Raw genomic sequence first — 16,707 nt, 5'->3', positions numbered from 1 at the left:
TGTATGAACAGAAGGCAGTCACGTTTACCTCGCAGATGCTCGTCGACTTAAATAAACATCTGCTAATACAGTTAAGCACTATTTTATAAATTAGAATTTTAATAAATTAAAAAACATAATATTTTTAACACAACATTTATTAACTTGAAAAAAAAAAAATAGAAATTCAACACCATCACCTCTGCGATGCTTACTCTATAACAGCTGCAATACAACATTTTACTTAATCTCATATTTTAAACATCTTTCATAATTTTAGTTTTTTTTTTTACATCTACAGAAGTTAGAAGTATGTACTCTCATCACATTTACAATGTTGTTGCTGTATTTTACGTTTAAAAAAAGTTATTCTGTAAATCATTCACCTGTCATTTGCTTAATACAGTATGAATTGTAATTCATTTTGGTGGACAAAACATTCCATTAGATGCACAAAACTTCTTAAAATTAATCTCTTAAAAATAAAATTTTGTAACATGTCTGAAACGTTCAAACTAATTGCAAGTAGATATTTTACAAGATAATACATATTGCCAGTCTCATAATGTATGTTAGCCACTGGTATGAACATAAAATATGAGTTTGTTAACATGATAACTTTTCCAGTGAGCATTTTGATAGTCAAGTATAGCAGAGAAAATTTCGGCATGAATTTTTTCCACCATTCTCTGAACTCTGTAGGAGAGTTCTGCCTTCGGCCGATGCAGTTTTTAATTTCTGTTAAAATCAAATGTAGAATGATTTCCATCACCTGCACATATCACGACACTATTCGTCAAGTACAACAACCAATGTATGTTAGGATTTTGTTTTAAATTGTTGCAATTTGGTACCGTACACCAAATATTTCAAGATCGTACGAAAGTTAAAATTGTTTCTATCTACAATTTTTTGTTACTTTCAAAGGTACTGTCACAATGTTTCAAAAGTCCTGTTGCACTGTACATTGTCGACATTTCTCGAGTCATGCACTGCTCCCATTTTAGTTTCTTTTAGATTCATTTAAAAAAGTAATGCAAAGCACTGTTGTGAAAAAGAAACATGGGGCTTTATTCTTTAACCATCACTACACAATTGTCTATATTTGAGTGTAGTTTGTAATATATATATATATATATATTTTTTTTTTTTGATTTCTTTATAAAAGTGATAATATTAAACATGCTTTTGTACAGTAACAATTAATTTCTCTTGAGTTTTACCTTTTATTTCCCTGTCAACTTGAAACACATTTTACATTGTCCGAGGACAATACGATGACCAGTCATAATGTATATTATTAAAACATGTTTCAATAAACATAAATACAACATATGATCATCTATTTTTTCCTACACAATATACTGTTTGCACCGTTATCTTTTATATAAGCACTATATCACCAACACCGCCAGTCTGAAAAATTAAACCAATACATTTCTTGATCAAGCTATGAAACGATACATTACCGATTGTGATCATGCGAAACACTATAGATATTTGTCGTGCTTTATATTACATAATACACAATTGTTTTGTTCACCTGTGAGCACGACTGTAAAATTCTGATACGGATCACTAACCATACATAAATTCTATGATGTTACACAAACCTAATGGTACATAGTATCAAACCTTACTGATACTGTTTTGTAACTTAGGTATCGCCAATATCTGTTTTGTTTTGTTTTTTTTTTCAAGTTTTTTAGACATTCTTTTTGAATACCTAAGTTATACCTTCTTTTTTTTTTTTTCCTAGAATTTCCCTTGTCTGTGGGAATCCTGGTACTTTGCAGTCCTTTTGGAAAAGCAAAAAAAAAAAAAAAAAAAAAAAAAAAGTACAAACCAGAGATATTTTAAATGGGCTTCTGTCTGTACTGTCAGATTTAAATATATTGGTGGCTAGCCATAAGCCATAACTAGCTACAATTCTTTGGACATACGCCACTGCAGTATTGCACTGTACGTCATGGAAAAAATTCAAGAAAGCTAAATAAGAAACCCCTGGAAAACACAGCAAACAGAAGGATCCAATTATGAAACTAAACAGGTGCTATGGACAACATGATAGCACAGACAAACACAGTCAAACTTTCGGTGTATCTTAACAGAGTAGTAATTAAACTACACTGATGATCATTTATGCGCTGTCAAATTATACTGAGAGGACAGAACATTCGGTTCAAATGATGACTGTATTAACGTAAATGAGGTACATGAGTTTCTGTATATCTTAGTAGAATAGTAAGTCAACTACACTCATTACCGCGTTGTCATGGAACAACACAACGACTTGTTGATGTAACCGAGGTATTCGAGTTTCTGTGTATCTTAGTAGAGCAGGAAGTGAACTAAAATCACTACAATTTATGCGTTACCATGTTACAACGGGAAGACACAACAAACAGTTCAACGTGTTGACGCATCTGAGGTACTCGAGCTTCTGTGCATCTTTATAGAGTAGTAATTCAACTACACTCATTACCATTCAGGTGCTACCCGGTTACAACGGGCTGATTCAACTCGTGATGGTGTTGACGCAATTTACTTACTCCAGCTGCTGTGTATCTTAGTTCGAGTAGTCATGCAACTACACTCATTACCATTTAGGAGCTACCCGGTTACAACAGGCTGGTTCAACTCATGATGACATTGACATAATTGATGTATTCGAGCTTCTGTGTATCTTAGTAAGAGTAGTCATTCAACTACACTCGTTACCATTTAGGTGCTACCCAGTTACAACGGGCTGGTTCAACTCGTGATGGTGTTGACGCAACTTATGTACTCGAGCTTCTGTGTATCTTGGTAAGAGTAGTAAGTCAACTACACTCGTCACCATTCAGGCGCTACCACACGTCACGACGGGAGGACAACGACGGGCCCGGTTCAGCTGATGACGGTGTTGACGTAGCTGAGGTACTCGAGCTTCTTGTTGATGGCCCGCAGCTTCCTCTTGTCCTGCATCTGGATGACCCTGCGGGCGGCGTGCTGCTGCTGGCAGCTGGAGCACAGGCTGGACGTGAAGTAGCACAAGGGGTCGCACAGCCGGAAGCAGCCGATCCTGTCCGTGTGGTGGGCGACGCCGTGCAGGATCCACTCGGCGAGGTAGTAGGCGCCAGCCACCCACGCCGGCAGGAACATGAGCAGCAGCAGCATCGGCAGGCACGTGGCGTGCACGCGCTTGTAGAAGTTCTGGAGCTCCGGTTCTCCGCCGTCGTCGTCCCGGTGCGTGGCGGAGACGACGGTGACGTGTGGGGGACGACGGCCCCCCCGCAACGCGCCGCGCCTCTTGGGGCTCCGGGCGTCCCGCAGGGCGCTCCTGGGCACGTGGAAGATCCTCCTCCTGTCCGCGTCAGGGGGCTCCGGCACCAGCTCGCCCGTCTCGGCGTCCAGCGCCTGGACGTGCCAGCGGGGGCCCGCGTCGAGGTGCACGCTCGTCTCGCCCGTCTCCTGGTCGAAGAGGATCTCCCCCGTCTCCCGGTCCTCCGCGCTCACGAGCTTGGATATCGCGAACATCGCACGGGGGTTCCCCTGGAACAGAGATGGCAATTCGTGCATCCAATGTTTACCCGAAAGTCAGGACATCCGACAGTCGAGATACGACGTTAACTTAATGCAGAGTCTCTTGTTTGCTGAAATACACACACTCTCTCTCTCTCTACCTCTCTCTCACTCACTACCTCTCTCTACCTCAACCTCTCTCTACCTCTCTCTCTCTCACCCACGACTTTCATCACAATGAGCATTTTTTTATTAGACGAGCCATTGCTGCAAGGGGTTGGAAAAAAATAAGGGTTGAATTTAAAAAAAAAAATCATAACTTTCTTAGTAGGCCCACAATCAAATTGTTTGTAATTCTTATAATTTGTAACTAAAATTTTGTCCGGAACAATTTTTGATAATACATACCATTACTGAAAGGGGTGGAAATAACAAGGTTTGAAAGACGAAGTGTTATTACTTTTTTTTTTAACATATATACTACCGAATCCACTTTTATTTATTGTAAAACGCCTACACTTTATCTAAAACCTTTGGCAAAACAATTTTTGATGAAACAAACTATCACAGTAAAAACAAGGGTTGAAATATAAAAAAAAATTAAAACTTTATTAGTATCAAATACATCTAAATTTATTTATAACTATCTTAACCTTTGTCCAAAAAATTTACACGACGACTTAGTGCAAGAGATGAAAAATAGTGTTTGAAGATCAAAAATAATTGCATAACTACCTCAGAAGGCATAATATCAAATTCGTTAAAACATTCAATGCTGGATGAATTACGTTAAACACATTCAAAATATTTTTGATGCATGGAATATGAGAAAATGTTAAATTAATCATTTGTTGAATACTGGCAAACATATATGATGTTATGTAGCCTACATTTAGTTCTTAAAATGTTTCAGTTTATAGAAGTTTCCAAAATATTTCCAGAAGAAATAGGTACTTCGAAATCTACCTATGCCAGAAGGCTGTGCCAAAATGAATTTTTTTTTACTCATGTAGAATTGAATTTCCTTCTCGGGTTCAGGACTGGGTATTATTATTGTTTTTTTTTTGTTGTTGTTTCTCATTTGCCTCTATCCTAGTCACGCTCTTGCGATAGCTGAGGAATCAAACCATCAGCTGGGCAAATCAACTCGTCATCGTCATAACTGAACTCTGTCAGTGAATGCAGGTTGTAATTGATGGTTATATGTATGACTTTTTAAAATGCATTCAAAATTAAGTTTGAATTATTGTGCACTTGAAATTTCATCTGAGTTTACTTTCTCGGAATCAGCTAAGCTAATTCTCCATACCGTCTCTGCACAGAGAAATTAATAAGATTATCTTTGTTATCTCTTTGATATATCTTTAATGTATAAGTATAAATAAATGTTTCAGGTTTTTTTTTAACAAATTTGTAGTTTTATTCCTAGCTTGACCTTCAAAACAAGACAAATGTCACTGTCTACACGAGATTATCCTTTTCCACCCCTTAAGCAGAATGTTGGTATTCTGATAAAATTTGGCACATGTAACGTTTAAAATAAGACGGCAGTTAAAGTCTACATCCAATTTAATATATATATATATATATAACGATTTAATAATGTGGAGAGAACTGGGTTCATAACGGATAGCCCAATTAAGTTTTATTATAGTTTTATTATAGTTTTATTAGTTACTAATACTTACATCTGTAAATAATTGTACTTATAAATGTCTGCTCACAAGTCACTCGCACTTAAAAATGTTTACTCTCAAGTCACTCAATGTCTTATCAATTTCCGCAGTTCGCACTCTTCACTGGAGCTAGGCTCGACAGTGGTTCGCCCCTCACCTCACACACACACACACACACACACACACACACACACACACAGACAGACAGACACACAGACAGACAGACACACAGACACACAGACACAGACACAGACAGACAGTCTCGCCCCACTCAGTGCTCCGCGTTGCGCCACTCTCGCCGATGTCGCACTTCCCTTCTCTCTCGGAACTGTCGCGGAACCCGTCGCGGAACTCTGTCGCCAAAACTGTCGCGGAGGCCGGCGTCGCTACTTAATTAGCTCAGGGGCGCCCTTCTCGAACCGACGAGAGCGGCTGTGACGAGTCGCGTCTTCCCGGGCCGATCCGGACGCCCCCGAAACATCGAGAAAGGAGGCGTTTATTCGCGCCACTCCGAGCAGCGACCCGCGGAGTTCCCAAGTCCGCTCAGCGACGGATAACAGCGCCGAAGAAGAACGATGCGCGGATAGCGGAGGAGGGAGAGGGTAGCGACGACCCTTGTAATCCGGCCAGGCGCGCGTGGCGTGCCTTACGACAATGGACGGCACGTGACACGGCGCGTGATGCCAGTTGCCGAGCACGGCCGCATTCGAACCGCTCTATGAATCTATATTAATAAAATTGTAAATTTCGTTCGTTCAAAATCTTAAATCTCCGCGCGCTCTTCACTGATTGCTTTGAAATTTTTACACAACGTTGCATTTGAAAACGTGTGTGTTTTTATATACCTATGTCACACACGTGACAGGTAAAAAAAATAGATAAATATATAGATACATAAAACAATTTTTTAATTATTTTCATTGCTATATTGACATATATAGAGGTATAGAAAGATATATAGAAATAATAAGAGATAAAGAAAGGTAGATATTAATTTAACTAGAGAGATAGAGATAGGGATACGTGGAGAGAAGATAGAAATTCGAGAGAAGGGAGAGAGAGAGAAAGAGGGGGAGAGAGGGAGAGATGCTTTTTATTGTGACCAGTGCCACTGATCATACTAACAAATCAACTGTTCCAGGTTAATTTTTAAGTTAAGTTTTATAGTAATTTATTTCATGTGTTTGCCACAATTTAATTTAATGGTATTATTGTTCTCTGAGACTATCAGGTTGGCAACATGGTCGCCGTACAAGCGAGAACATTCTACAGACTCTGAGATTTTAATGTATATTTTTTTTTAGCAAATTTTAAGTTACTTTTTAATGGTACCAGCTTTAAGTAATATTTTATTTTTTAATTTTCCACGGGCAGCATATTTATAAATAATTGAGCATGCCTAAAGAAGTGTGAGAAATTGAAAGACTGGAACTATTTTCTTTGGCGCTTGGCGGCGGCGGCTAGGCCGCGGACAGGTGGTGAAGAAGTCACTCTTGGCTCGGGCGATAGCGAAGCAAGAGCCCGCGTCAAAAAAAAAAGTCATGCAAAATATTAACGACATGACGTGTGTAAGTCCGGGTGTGCTATACGTTTGACCAGGTATTTAACGTAAGGATGGTGCTTATTGAAAAGAGTCGCTGTGAAACTTTTAAAGACGTAATAATATATTTGTCGGTAAAATGCACCGCGCGGTTAAATTGCAAGTGGTGTGCAAAATTTTCACTGGCTTTGTGAGCGGGCTGCAGTTCGTGAGTTGTAGCACCAAGTTCCCGTGACACGTCAAGCCAGGTGTTTCTGCTGCTACGAGGAAAATCTGTGTAGCGGCCAGGCAACCGGGTGCTTGGAGCCTGCAGGAGTAACATTGCGGCGCGCCGGCCAGCGACTTGTCCTGTAAGTAACCAGCTGGTAGAACCTTAGTGACGGCGAGTTCAAGAAATAACATTACGTGGTTAAGAGCCCGTCTACAATAGTCCGAACCTGTGCGTGGTCCGTGTCCTTATCCGAATGTGAGTGACGTCACATTGTCTCACCGAAAACTGCCCTGTCCACAATTGCGATGTCCGATGTCTGCATTAACTGATTTCTAAAGTTGTCACCAGGACGCAGTAAATGTGCCAAACCAAATGTTTTTGTTTATTGTTTTGATGCTTTGTAGTTTGAGATTGAACTTATGAAAGTTATGTAAGTTATAAGTGACTAACAACACCCTCCATGTCCTTAAATAACAAAAACAAACACCACGTGTTCAAACGGGAACCGGAAATTCAAATACCGTGAGTGTTCTGTTCTTTTTCTGTGTCCGAAGTACACAGGTTGGGACAAAAAGTTCAAATTGACGAATGTCTTCGGACCAGGTAGGTTCGGACCTTCGCCCACTTGCCGCATGACGTCAGATGGTCACGTGGACCAATCAGCGACCAGTGTCCTTCGGACACAGTTTAGGACATTGCTATTGTAGACGGGCCATAACGGGAACATTATGTCCGTGGCGCAAACTTTCGTAGAACAAACTGTGGTTGTTATTTGCAAGTTACAATTTTTTAGTTGCGTTTAATTTTTTTTTTGCGTTTAGGCTGCCCCAACGAGACTTGATTTCTAGTTGGAACTTTTTAAAGGAATAGTAGGAAATATACGTCATATAGAACTATCTATTGTAAGTAGGTATGTATATATATTTATTAAAACATGCCTTACGTCAATGCGTGACGTCATTGGCCGTGCTGGGCCACCAGCCAGCTCCTAACCAGGCATCGCGGTCCTGTCTCCATTCGTAACAATGTATATAATCATATATATAATTATATATAACTACATATATGAACATCCATTTACGTGTTTTTTTTTTTTTTTTTTTTTTTAAACGGCAACGTAAAATTTAGTAGCATCTTGATGGTGTATCCTGTGAAGGAAGTCACCTCACACAGCTAACTGTAATTAGTTATTATTCAAGATCAAAAACTACTGTCTGTTGAAATAGAGAATATTCAAGAAATTCCCAGTCGATGAGTGATGTGTCATGAAACCTTTTACTGTAGAATGTTTTTTTTATTTTACAACACTTATATTGTATTAAAAAGCAGTACCTAATTTAAATTTAAACTTTCCGTTGAATAAGTTTCGAGCAAAGGTAAATCAAACTTAAACTTTAATGAAGGATTTAATGTGAAATGAGAGTGGAATCACAGCTATCACAGCAAGCACAGGGGCTCTGCTGTTACCAGCGGGGGAGATCATACCACACTGTCAGAAATTTTCACTTTCGATTTAACGAAGAACGCTGGTTACAAATTATCTAGGGATCGTCGTTAAAGTACGGTTATCTTCGTTAGTTTACGGGTTCTGAGTTCACCCACTGTGAACATAAATTAACAAAAATAATCGTATAGTAGTAACAACACTTTCAAAAAAAATTTGAGCCTAACTAATATTTTTTTTTTCACCTGCGTGTGTTTACATTTGTTTATTTACAACGTAACACGTAACTCGGAAGTTGACACTCGGTGTAGTTACCACGAAGACACAGTACTTTGACGTTACGAAGAACTGTTGGATTATTTTGGGATAGTCCTTCCGCTAAAAAAATTCCGTAAATTTACTGTATTTTTTTTACAGTGTAACCGGGTGGGGGGGGGGGGGAAAGTCCGTGATTGGCTATCCTTAACTCCCCCAGACCAAAAAGCATGACAAGCGAGGTCGAGTGTTAAGACGATGATCTATAGTCTTTTTTTTTTTTGTTGTTCGTGGAACACGTGCACTGGAAATTCGTGAACTTTTATTTGGAAGTTTTTAAGACGTTTGCGAGAAGGATGTGCGGAGGAAACGCCCGGAACAAAGGGCAGTTGCCCCACCCCCCCTAGAGCCCTAGAGATTCAAAAAAAAAAATGTAGCCAAATGCAAAAAAAAAATATACATACTTTTCCCACAACTTGCCCCCCCCCCCCCCCCCCTCGTCAACGGCTGGCGACGACCTTGCCCGGAACTCTGGCGATCAGAGGTGACTGGTTCCTTCACACTCCTTCACACACGGCCTTACAAGTGAACAGCTATTTGGCTTCTCAGGGGCGGTCTGTCGTTCCCCCCCCCCCCCCTCCGTATTGGCCACACCTAGCCCTGTTCCCGAGAACGAATGGAAATATTAAAAGGGAAGTGTTTCGATGATGCGGAGGCGGTAAAAACAGCTTCGCAAATGGCTCTGGAGGATATCAGTTGAGTTCTAGAGGTACTACAACAATTTGGAGGGGGGGGGGGGGAATAATTGACATGTGCATCGCATCTAGTGGAGAGTAGATAAGGGAATTTTGTAAAATAATTATTATAGTAAATTTTTTATGGCTAAAATGCGTTGTACTGTTCGTAATCAGACAATTTTTAATGAATCTCGAGCGTTTTGTTATCTAGCCAAGTTGTGCAACAATCATAAATAACTTTTATTTTAAGAATAGTTTTCATGCGTGGAACTCGCGGTAGAGATTCTAGAAAGCACCCGAGGAACTTGTATTACACTTGTATCTTCATTTCTTCATATATAATTATGGTCAGGGGCGCAACAACAAGGGGGGGGGGGGGGCAAGGGTTTTTTACCCCTCCCCCCCCCCCCCCCCCCCCCACCATTCTCAGAAACCTTGAAGTGGGGGCAAACGGGGGCAAAGAAAGTGCTGTGTAATCAATTTTTAGATGATAAAACTGCTTAAATAGCACCATTTTCCACCTTGAAATACAAATTTTCCCGGGGGTTTCAATAGGGGGGATCGATGATTCTTTATAAAAAGGTATATTGCTCCCCCCCCCCCCCTTTTGGAAATTTAGTTGTTGCGCCCCTGATTATGATTACCGCTTAAAAAAAAAAAAATTAACAGTTGGTCTATGCTCGACGAGAAGACTGCGTGCGTTGCGCTTAGAGGCGATACCGCGCTAGAAGCACCAGCGAGCGTCACACTTAACCATCCCGCCTCGACTGGCTGGGCGGGGCCCAAGAATTGGGGGATTTCCCAGGAGAGAAGCGATCTCGCGCAACCTGGGCTTTCCGACCGCGTGCATGGGAGGTTATTATGAGGTTGAGTATCATCGCCCTCCCGCAGCATGGCGGCGAAGAGGCAGCCATAGAAACCACTCGCGAAACACTCCACAATTCTCGTCGGGAGTCGAAACCGGGACTTGTTGACGTGACAACGTCTAATAAATCGATGATCGCCTGCTGCACGCACGAAAAAGTGTCCCGTTACGCACACTGTACGCTTGCGCCGCATCTATCTCTCTTCCACTCGATTGGAACAACCATCGATTTGACTTTTTCGAGGCACATTAAACTTTAAACAATCCCATTCGTTTCCTACTTTTCCTATCATCGTCCTATCCTTAACAGAATAACATAGATCGGAAGAAGTTAAATAGCAAACATGTATAAAATTTATAGTTAAAATAGTCTGTTCGTTAAAGTAATAAACATATTTGAATTAATGAGTGCAAATAAAAAAAGTAAATTTATCAATTAAATTGTGGATTTAATTTCACTCCTTCTTTGTATCCATACAAAATAGTGATAATTCAATAAAAATGATTCAATTTTATTCATAAAAGAATGCAATCATTTCATCAATGTTTTGTTATGACGTCACGTTAAACTATCGTCCGTAAACCGACTTTAGAGACAACAAAGTTTTATACTTGTCAAAGGACGTCTTGCTACTGGACCGACAAGTCTTGACATTGAACTGACTTATCGCGCGTTTGACCGCTACGTCCAACCCAAGCACGTCAAGTGACCATAGACTATTGCAAAGACGTGAAAGGGAAGCCTTCTTTTCACAGACGAGAGAGCCGAACGAACGATCGTGCATCTTCGGTTGTTTTTTTTGTTCATTGTAAATAAATGTGGCGTTGTTGATGAAAGGATACTAATGGTCAATTACGTTAGGTTAGCTACATTATAAATACTTTAAAACATTGTGGGCGGTTGATTTGGTTAGGATAGATACATTGAAGATACGGAAAAAAAAACATGAACTTCGGGGAACTTCGGGTTTAGACTCTCTCGTCTGTGAAAAGAAGGCTTCCCGACGTGAAAACCTCATTCGTGTTACCACTTTGACAGCATCAAAACATCGCAATTCCTTTTTTTTTTTTTTTTTTTTTTTTTTTTAAAGTTGTAGAGAAGCTACTTCCAGGACATAAGTAATAAAAACTACTTTTTGTAATGTTGGATTAATTTAGACCAGCTATATTAATAACATTAAAAAACCTTTTTGAAATGTAATTTACGTGTTATTAATGCAGTTGACATAACCAATCTTTCGCGTTAGTTACCTACTACTCGCCTTCATTTCCAGAAGCCGCAAATGTACAACCTTCACACGAAGAAAAAAATTAACGCCTCCTTCAGTTCTCTCTCTCTCTCTCTCTCTCTCTCTCTCTCTCTCTCTCTGTCTCTGTGTATATATATATATATATAATCGAGTCTTTCAGTGCTCGCCCCACTCTTCTTCCAGGACCATCCTTCTATTCCTGTAATCCACCTGCTTGTAATAATGCATGACCTTTGCATCCCGCATGTACGTGCCCAGGGTTTTCCCTCTGTCTATGGAGGTTTTACCTGGGCCCAACTTATCTAGTTTTAGTCTAGAATTAAGAGTGAGGGGAGTTAGTCATGGCGAAAACGTCTGCCATGGCTGGCCAATCCCCTCCTAGCACATGATGCACGTGACCTTCTCAGCATGGTTAAAAACCCGCATGTTTAGAGCGTATAGGGCTTGCCCTGAGACGCACTTAGAGTCTTCCCTACCTAGACCCCTCCCTTACACGCTTAGTTTTAACTTAGGTTAGGAAAAAAAAAACGCCAGAGATGTGTAACATATAACCTCGGTAACGAGCCAATTCGTGTTCTCTCGTGTTGCAAAAAACACTTATAATATGAAACGCTGACACGAAATTTAAAGTAGAATTCTTCAAAATAATGCCGAGCGTGATAAATATACGTAAATTGTGTTTTCAACTAAGTTTCTTGGCGCGAACAACACGTAGTTTTCACACCCGCCGCTAGAATTCACTGCCGGAGCAGCTACAACTATTGAATCATTATTACCACAACGAATTTTAAACGATAAAATGAAATCATTAAAGCGAAAAAAAATTGATAAAATACTAAACTAAATTTGAACCCGATTTTCGACGCGGAATTTTTTTAAAATAATGCCCATTAAACAGTTAATACTATTCAAAGTTTCCCTTTGGCTTTGTTAACTTTGGTTCGTACCATCCGCCACAGGTGGCAGCACCGTGGTTAGAAACATTTCCGTTCCATGCTACTTCCGTTCTATTCACGAAATTATTCTTACCAAATGCCGTATATATCGAGAGCTAACATTTTTACACATCAAAAACACAAGCTAAGAAAAATTGCATCAAATAAGCTACATAATGTTTCAGAGATATTATTCTGAAAGGATTTTTGTAATACTTATTGGGTTACAATAATTTTTTTCCTGCCCATTATGGCCCGACAATCCTCATAGACAGAAGCAGCATAAATTGTTTCCAAGTAGTCTTATGGTAGCTCACGTGTTACTTATTTACAAACTTTATATGCACTTCATATATATATATTAAATAACATTTATATATAAGTATTTATGACTTATTTTAACATAATAAAAAAATAAAATTTTTAGCATATTTTTTTTCAAGCGAAATCATTACTTAAATTTCTATATTCCTTGGGATTTTAGTGTTATAATAAATTTTCTTAAATTCAAATATAAATCAAACGTACTCATGAAAAAATTGTTATGATGGTTACACTGGAGACCCTCTTTCACAAGATCCTGGCAACGTGAGACTCTGGTACCACTGATAAGTACTATCGCAAATAATGTGTGCATTAACTTTGCCGTGTTTGCGAATCCCACACGATTTTCCTGGTAAGGCACCTTCCATATAAGCTGTTCCGGGAGTCTCTTTGATTACATAAGCTATTATAATTTTTCTGCCCGTATGTCTGTATCTGAGTATATAGGGATACGTCCACATCACACACACATCCCTACATTCCTTAGCAAATGCAGCAATAATGTAGACGACGCATTTCTTAGTGATGTTTAGTAGTATCTGAATGCATTTACTGCTAGCTCCACCTGTTAAACATTTAGTCTTAATAATGTTCACGTATCCATTTTGAGTCATGATGTCTACGGATATTCAGCAAATCGTAAATAACGACAAATTTAAAAGATCTTATGTTACATGGATGTTATAAATAATAGCGATCAAAAATATGTATAAATTATAAAAAATAAAAGGACCATTAAAATACCCCTATAGGTTTTTAATTCGCCTTTCGATACTTTTATTTACAATTTTATTTGTCTCTATTTGAGTTATTACTTATGCTTATAACGTTGTGAGCAAATCTTATGCCAATAAATTGTGACATAATATTATGTAAAAATATAAATACATCTCAATTCCAAAGCTAAATGGACGTACGGACACATCAGCGGATGCGAGTGTCGCATTCATAGAAACCTCGAGTTCAGTTGACACATGTAACTAACTCAAAGATGGCCGTGTCCGCTACGATACACTTCCAGTGGATCCCTTGGCAAAGGTGATCCATTGGGCTAGTATTCGGATGCAGATTATGTAAACATTCTGGTATGAAATGCTACGTATACTAAATGGTCGGCTTCACGTATCGTGTTGTTTCCTCTTCTCTGTAATCTCTATCTAAACAAAGCTAATCTTGAAAACTAATCGCGATACGACTTGTAAATTTCCAATAAGCTGCATACGAATGCCAGCCTAGTGGATCACCTTAGATGAGGGATTCATACTACAAATGCATCGTAGCGGATGCGGCCATCTTTGCGTTGCTTCCGGACTCTCCCAAAATGCCACACTCGCATCCACTGAGGCGTCCCTACGTCCATTAGTTTCCGAACAGAGTTGTATTTTGTTTATACTAAATTTTTCGCATAAGGTTTGTTTACGGCATAAACGTAAATGATAACACGCACAGAGACAAATATTAACGTTAATGAAATTGACCGAAAGACGATCTTACACTTAAAATGGTAGACAATTTAATGCTCATTATAATTTTTTTTTAATATTTCGAAATTTACAAAAAAGTTTATTTTGATCGCTAACATTTCTTAATATCCACTCTACATTAATTTTTTTTTTAAACTTGTTATTTACGTTTTGCTGAATATTTGTAGATATCACAACTCAAAATGGCTACATGCTCATTAGTACGACCAAATGCTAGCAATAAAAGTATTAGCAATGTGTCCTTTAAATTGTGCCTGGATTTGCTAAGGGGTGTAGGGATGTGTGTGCTATGAACGCATCAGTTTGTATTCGGATACAGCCAATGTGTTTCCACAAATTTTGTTACAGTGTATGTTCTTATGTGTTATCTAAAAGCGGTAAAATAGCACGAAAGTTTTTATCCCTTGCGTGATATTTTACAGCAAGCGAAATTTAACGAGATAAATTTACAGAAACAGCCATTAAATAAAAGCATTGACAAGGAACTTAAATAACCAACGTATGGCGTGATATTTTACAGCAAGCGAAATTTAACGAGATAAATTAACAGAAACAGCCATTAAATATAAGCATTGACAAGGAACTTAAATAACCAACGTACTGATTGAGACTGAGGCTTAGGTGGTAACTGTCATTCTAAAAATAACTGTAATTATTAAGCTGGGATTATACAAAGAACGCAAGAGCACAACGACGTAACACGCAACAAACGCAAGAAAACTACGGAATTTTATAAAACACTCAAGTCGCAAGAAATCTCCACCCTACAACTTGAAACTGTGAAACAGTAGTAAACAAATTTCTTCCTAGAGTTCATTTAATAAAAAATGATTTCTGACTTAAACGTGTCTAAAATTATTTTTTACTAAAAAAAAAAAAAAAAAAAAATATTTACCTACACTTTGCGATGGTTTAATGAGTGAAAACGTGATGCGTGTGATAAAAAAGAATACTATAGACTTCTATGCACATGACATCTGAATGTTATGTAAAAGTTTGTGTACACTTCGCTTAGAATACAGAAGGCAGAAGAAACGCACGAAGTTGGAAAATTGGCCGTAACTTGCGAAGTGTTATTAACGCTCGTTCGTAGTTTTATTATAAACCAGGCTTTTACACAGCGGTGTATTGTATTGATGTCTTACGTAATGAACTGCAGAGAAGTCCAGCTTACAGATCACGTAGGTCTTCGCAGCTTTAACATGTCACTTCACTTGTTTATTCCGCACTCTTGTTGAATTCACCACATTGTTGGCAGAAAGTAACATCCGAGAAGAGAAGGAAAAAAAGGTAACACTAAACAGCAGACGCATTAGTTTCCACGCGCGTAACACTCGCACCGGCTTCTGAATCCCAACTGCGCAGATCGCGATAAATGACGAAAGACCGCTCGTTACATACTCGACGGGAAGTCTAAATATTCACTTGCCTCGAGTCAGGCGTCCGAACAGTTCCGAACATATACGAAGTACGCAGCTAGCTCTTCGCGGTTGGAATAAAAAAAATTAGTTGTCTGTAAAGTCGGTTTACGGACGATAGTTTAACGTGACAAAATCATAACAAAACATTGATGAAATGATTGCATACTTTTATGAATAAAATTGAATCATTTTTATTGAATTATCACTATTTTGTATGGATACAAAGAAGTGAAATGAAATCTACAATTTAATTGATAAATTTAATTTTATTTGCAATCATTAATTCAAATATGTTTATTACTTTAACGAAGAGATTATTTTAACTAGAACTTTTATACATGTTTGCTATTTAACTTCTTCCAATCTGTGTTATTCTGTTAAGAATAGGACGATGATAGGAAAAGTAGGAAACGAATGGGAGTGTTTCAAGTTTAATGTTCCTCGAAAACGTCAAATCGATGGTTGTTCCAATCGATTGGAAGAGAGATAGATGCGGCGCAAGCGTGCAATGAGCGTAACGGGACACAGCGTAACGGGACACTTTTTCGTGCGTGCAGCCGACGTTAATCGATTTATTAGACGTTGTCACGCCAAAAAAACACCATTTCATGAGAGGCCAACACGCCAGGGCGATGTAGTAGTAATAAGGCCCTTTCTACAATGACACTGAAACGTAAACACGAAATATATATATATATATATATATATATATATATATTCGGGCCCGCAAGATATTAAGGTTTCAATATCCATGTAACCGCTTCTATTATGCATGGAACCATAACATATGACAAACCTATGAGCCAACATATTGGTTTAAGAAAAATTTATTTAATTTAAAAAAATAGGCAGTCATGGGGACTGTCGAAAAAAGTGAAAACTTAAAACTTTGTTTTCAAATGTGTAATATTACATATTTCTACGTCAAATGTACGTAAGAAAATGATTTTGGAATTAAATCAGTATGATGTCAGCAGGATATCATTTATCCATACAACATTTTTTAGTTACAACAGATGCCAGTGGTATGTCACAATTACGTAAAAATTCATTACTTAGCCATTACTTACCAGTGATGTCAG

The 16,707-nt window shown here is 38.6% G+C and overlaps 1 protein-coding gene across 2 annotated transcripts; it reads right to left on the bottom strand.

Moving 5' to 3' along the window:
• Nucleotides 1-119: 119 nt before the first annotated feature.
• On the bottom strand, nucleotides 120-15,583 carry LOC134541459 (uncharacterized). Of its 2 annotated transcripts, none has more exons than XM_063384931.1 (2): nucleotides 15,350-15,583; nucleotides 120-3,513 (listed from the first exon to the last, which is right to left on the bottom strand). In XM_063384931.1, exon 2 carries the CDS (start codon nucleotides 3,496-3,498, stop codon nucleotides 2,869-2,871), a length of 630 nt encoding a protein of 209 aa, XP_063241001.1. In that variant the 5' UTR covers nucleotides 3,499-3,513; nucleotides 15,350-15,583; the 3' UTR covers nucleotides 120-2,868. The 2 variants fall into 2 exon arrangements, with proteins under 2 accessions (XP_063241001.1, XP_063241002.1); XM_063384932.1 differs by having other exon boundaries at nucleotides 15,379-15,583.
• Between the last annotated feature and the right edge of the window lie 1,124 nt (nucleotides 15,584-16,707).

Source organism: Bacillus rossius, chromosome 18 (assembly GCF_032445375.1).
Source record: "Bacillus rossius redtenbacheri isolate Brsri chromosome 18, Brsri_v3, whole genome shotgun sequence".
Taxonomy (NCBI): domain Eukaryota; kingdom Metazoa; phylum Arthropoda; class Insecta; order Phasmatodea; family Bacillidae; genus Bacillus; species Bacillus rossius.
This window is presented reverse-complemented; position numbering and strand designations above follow the sequence as displayed.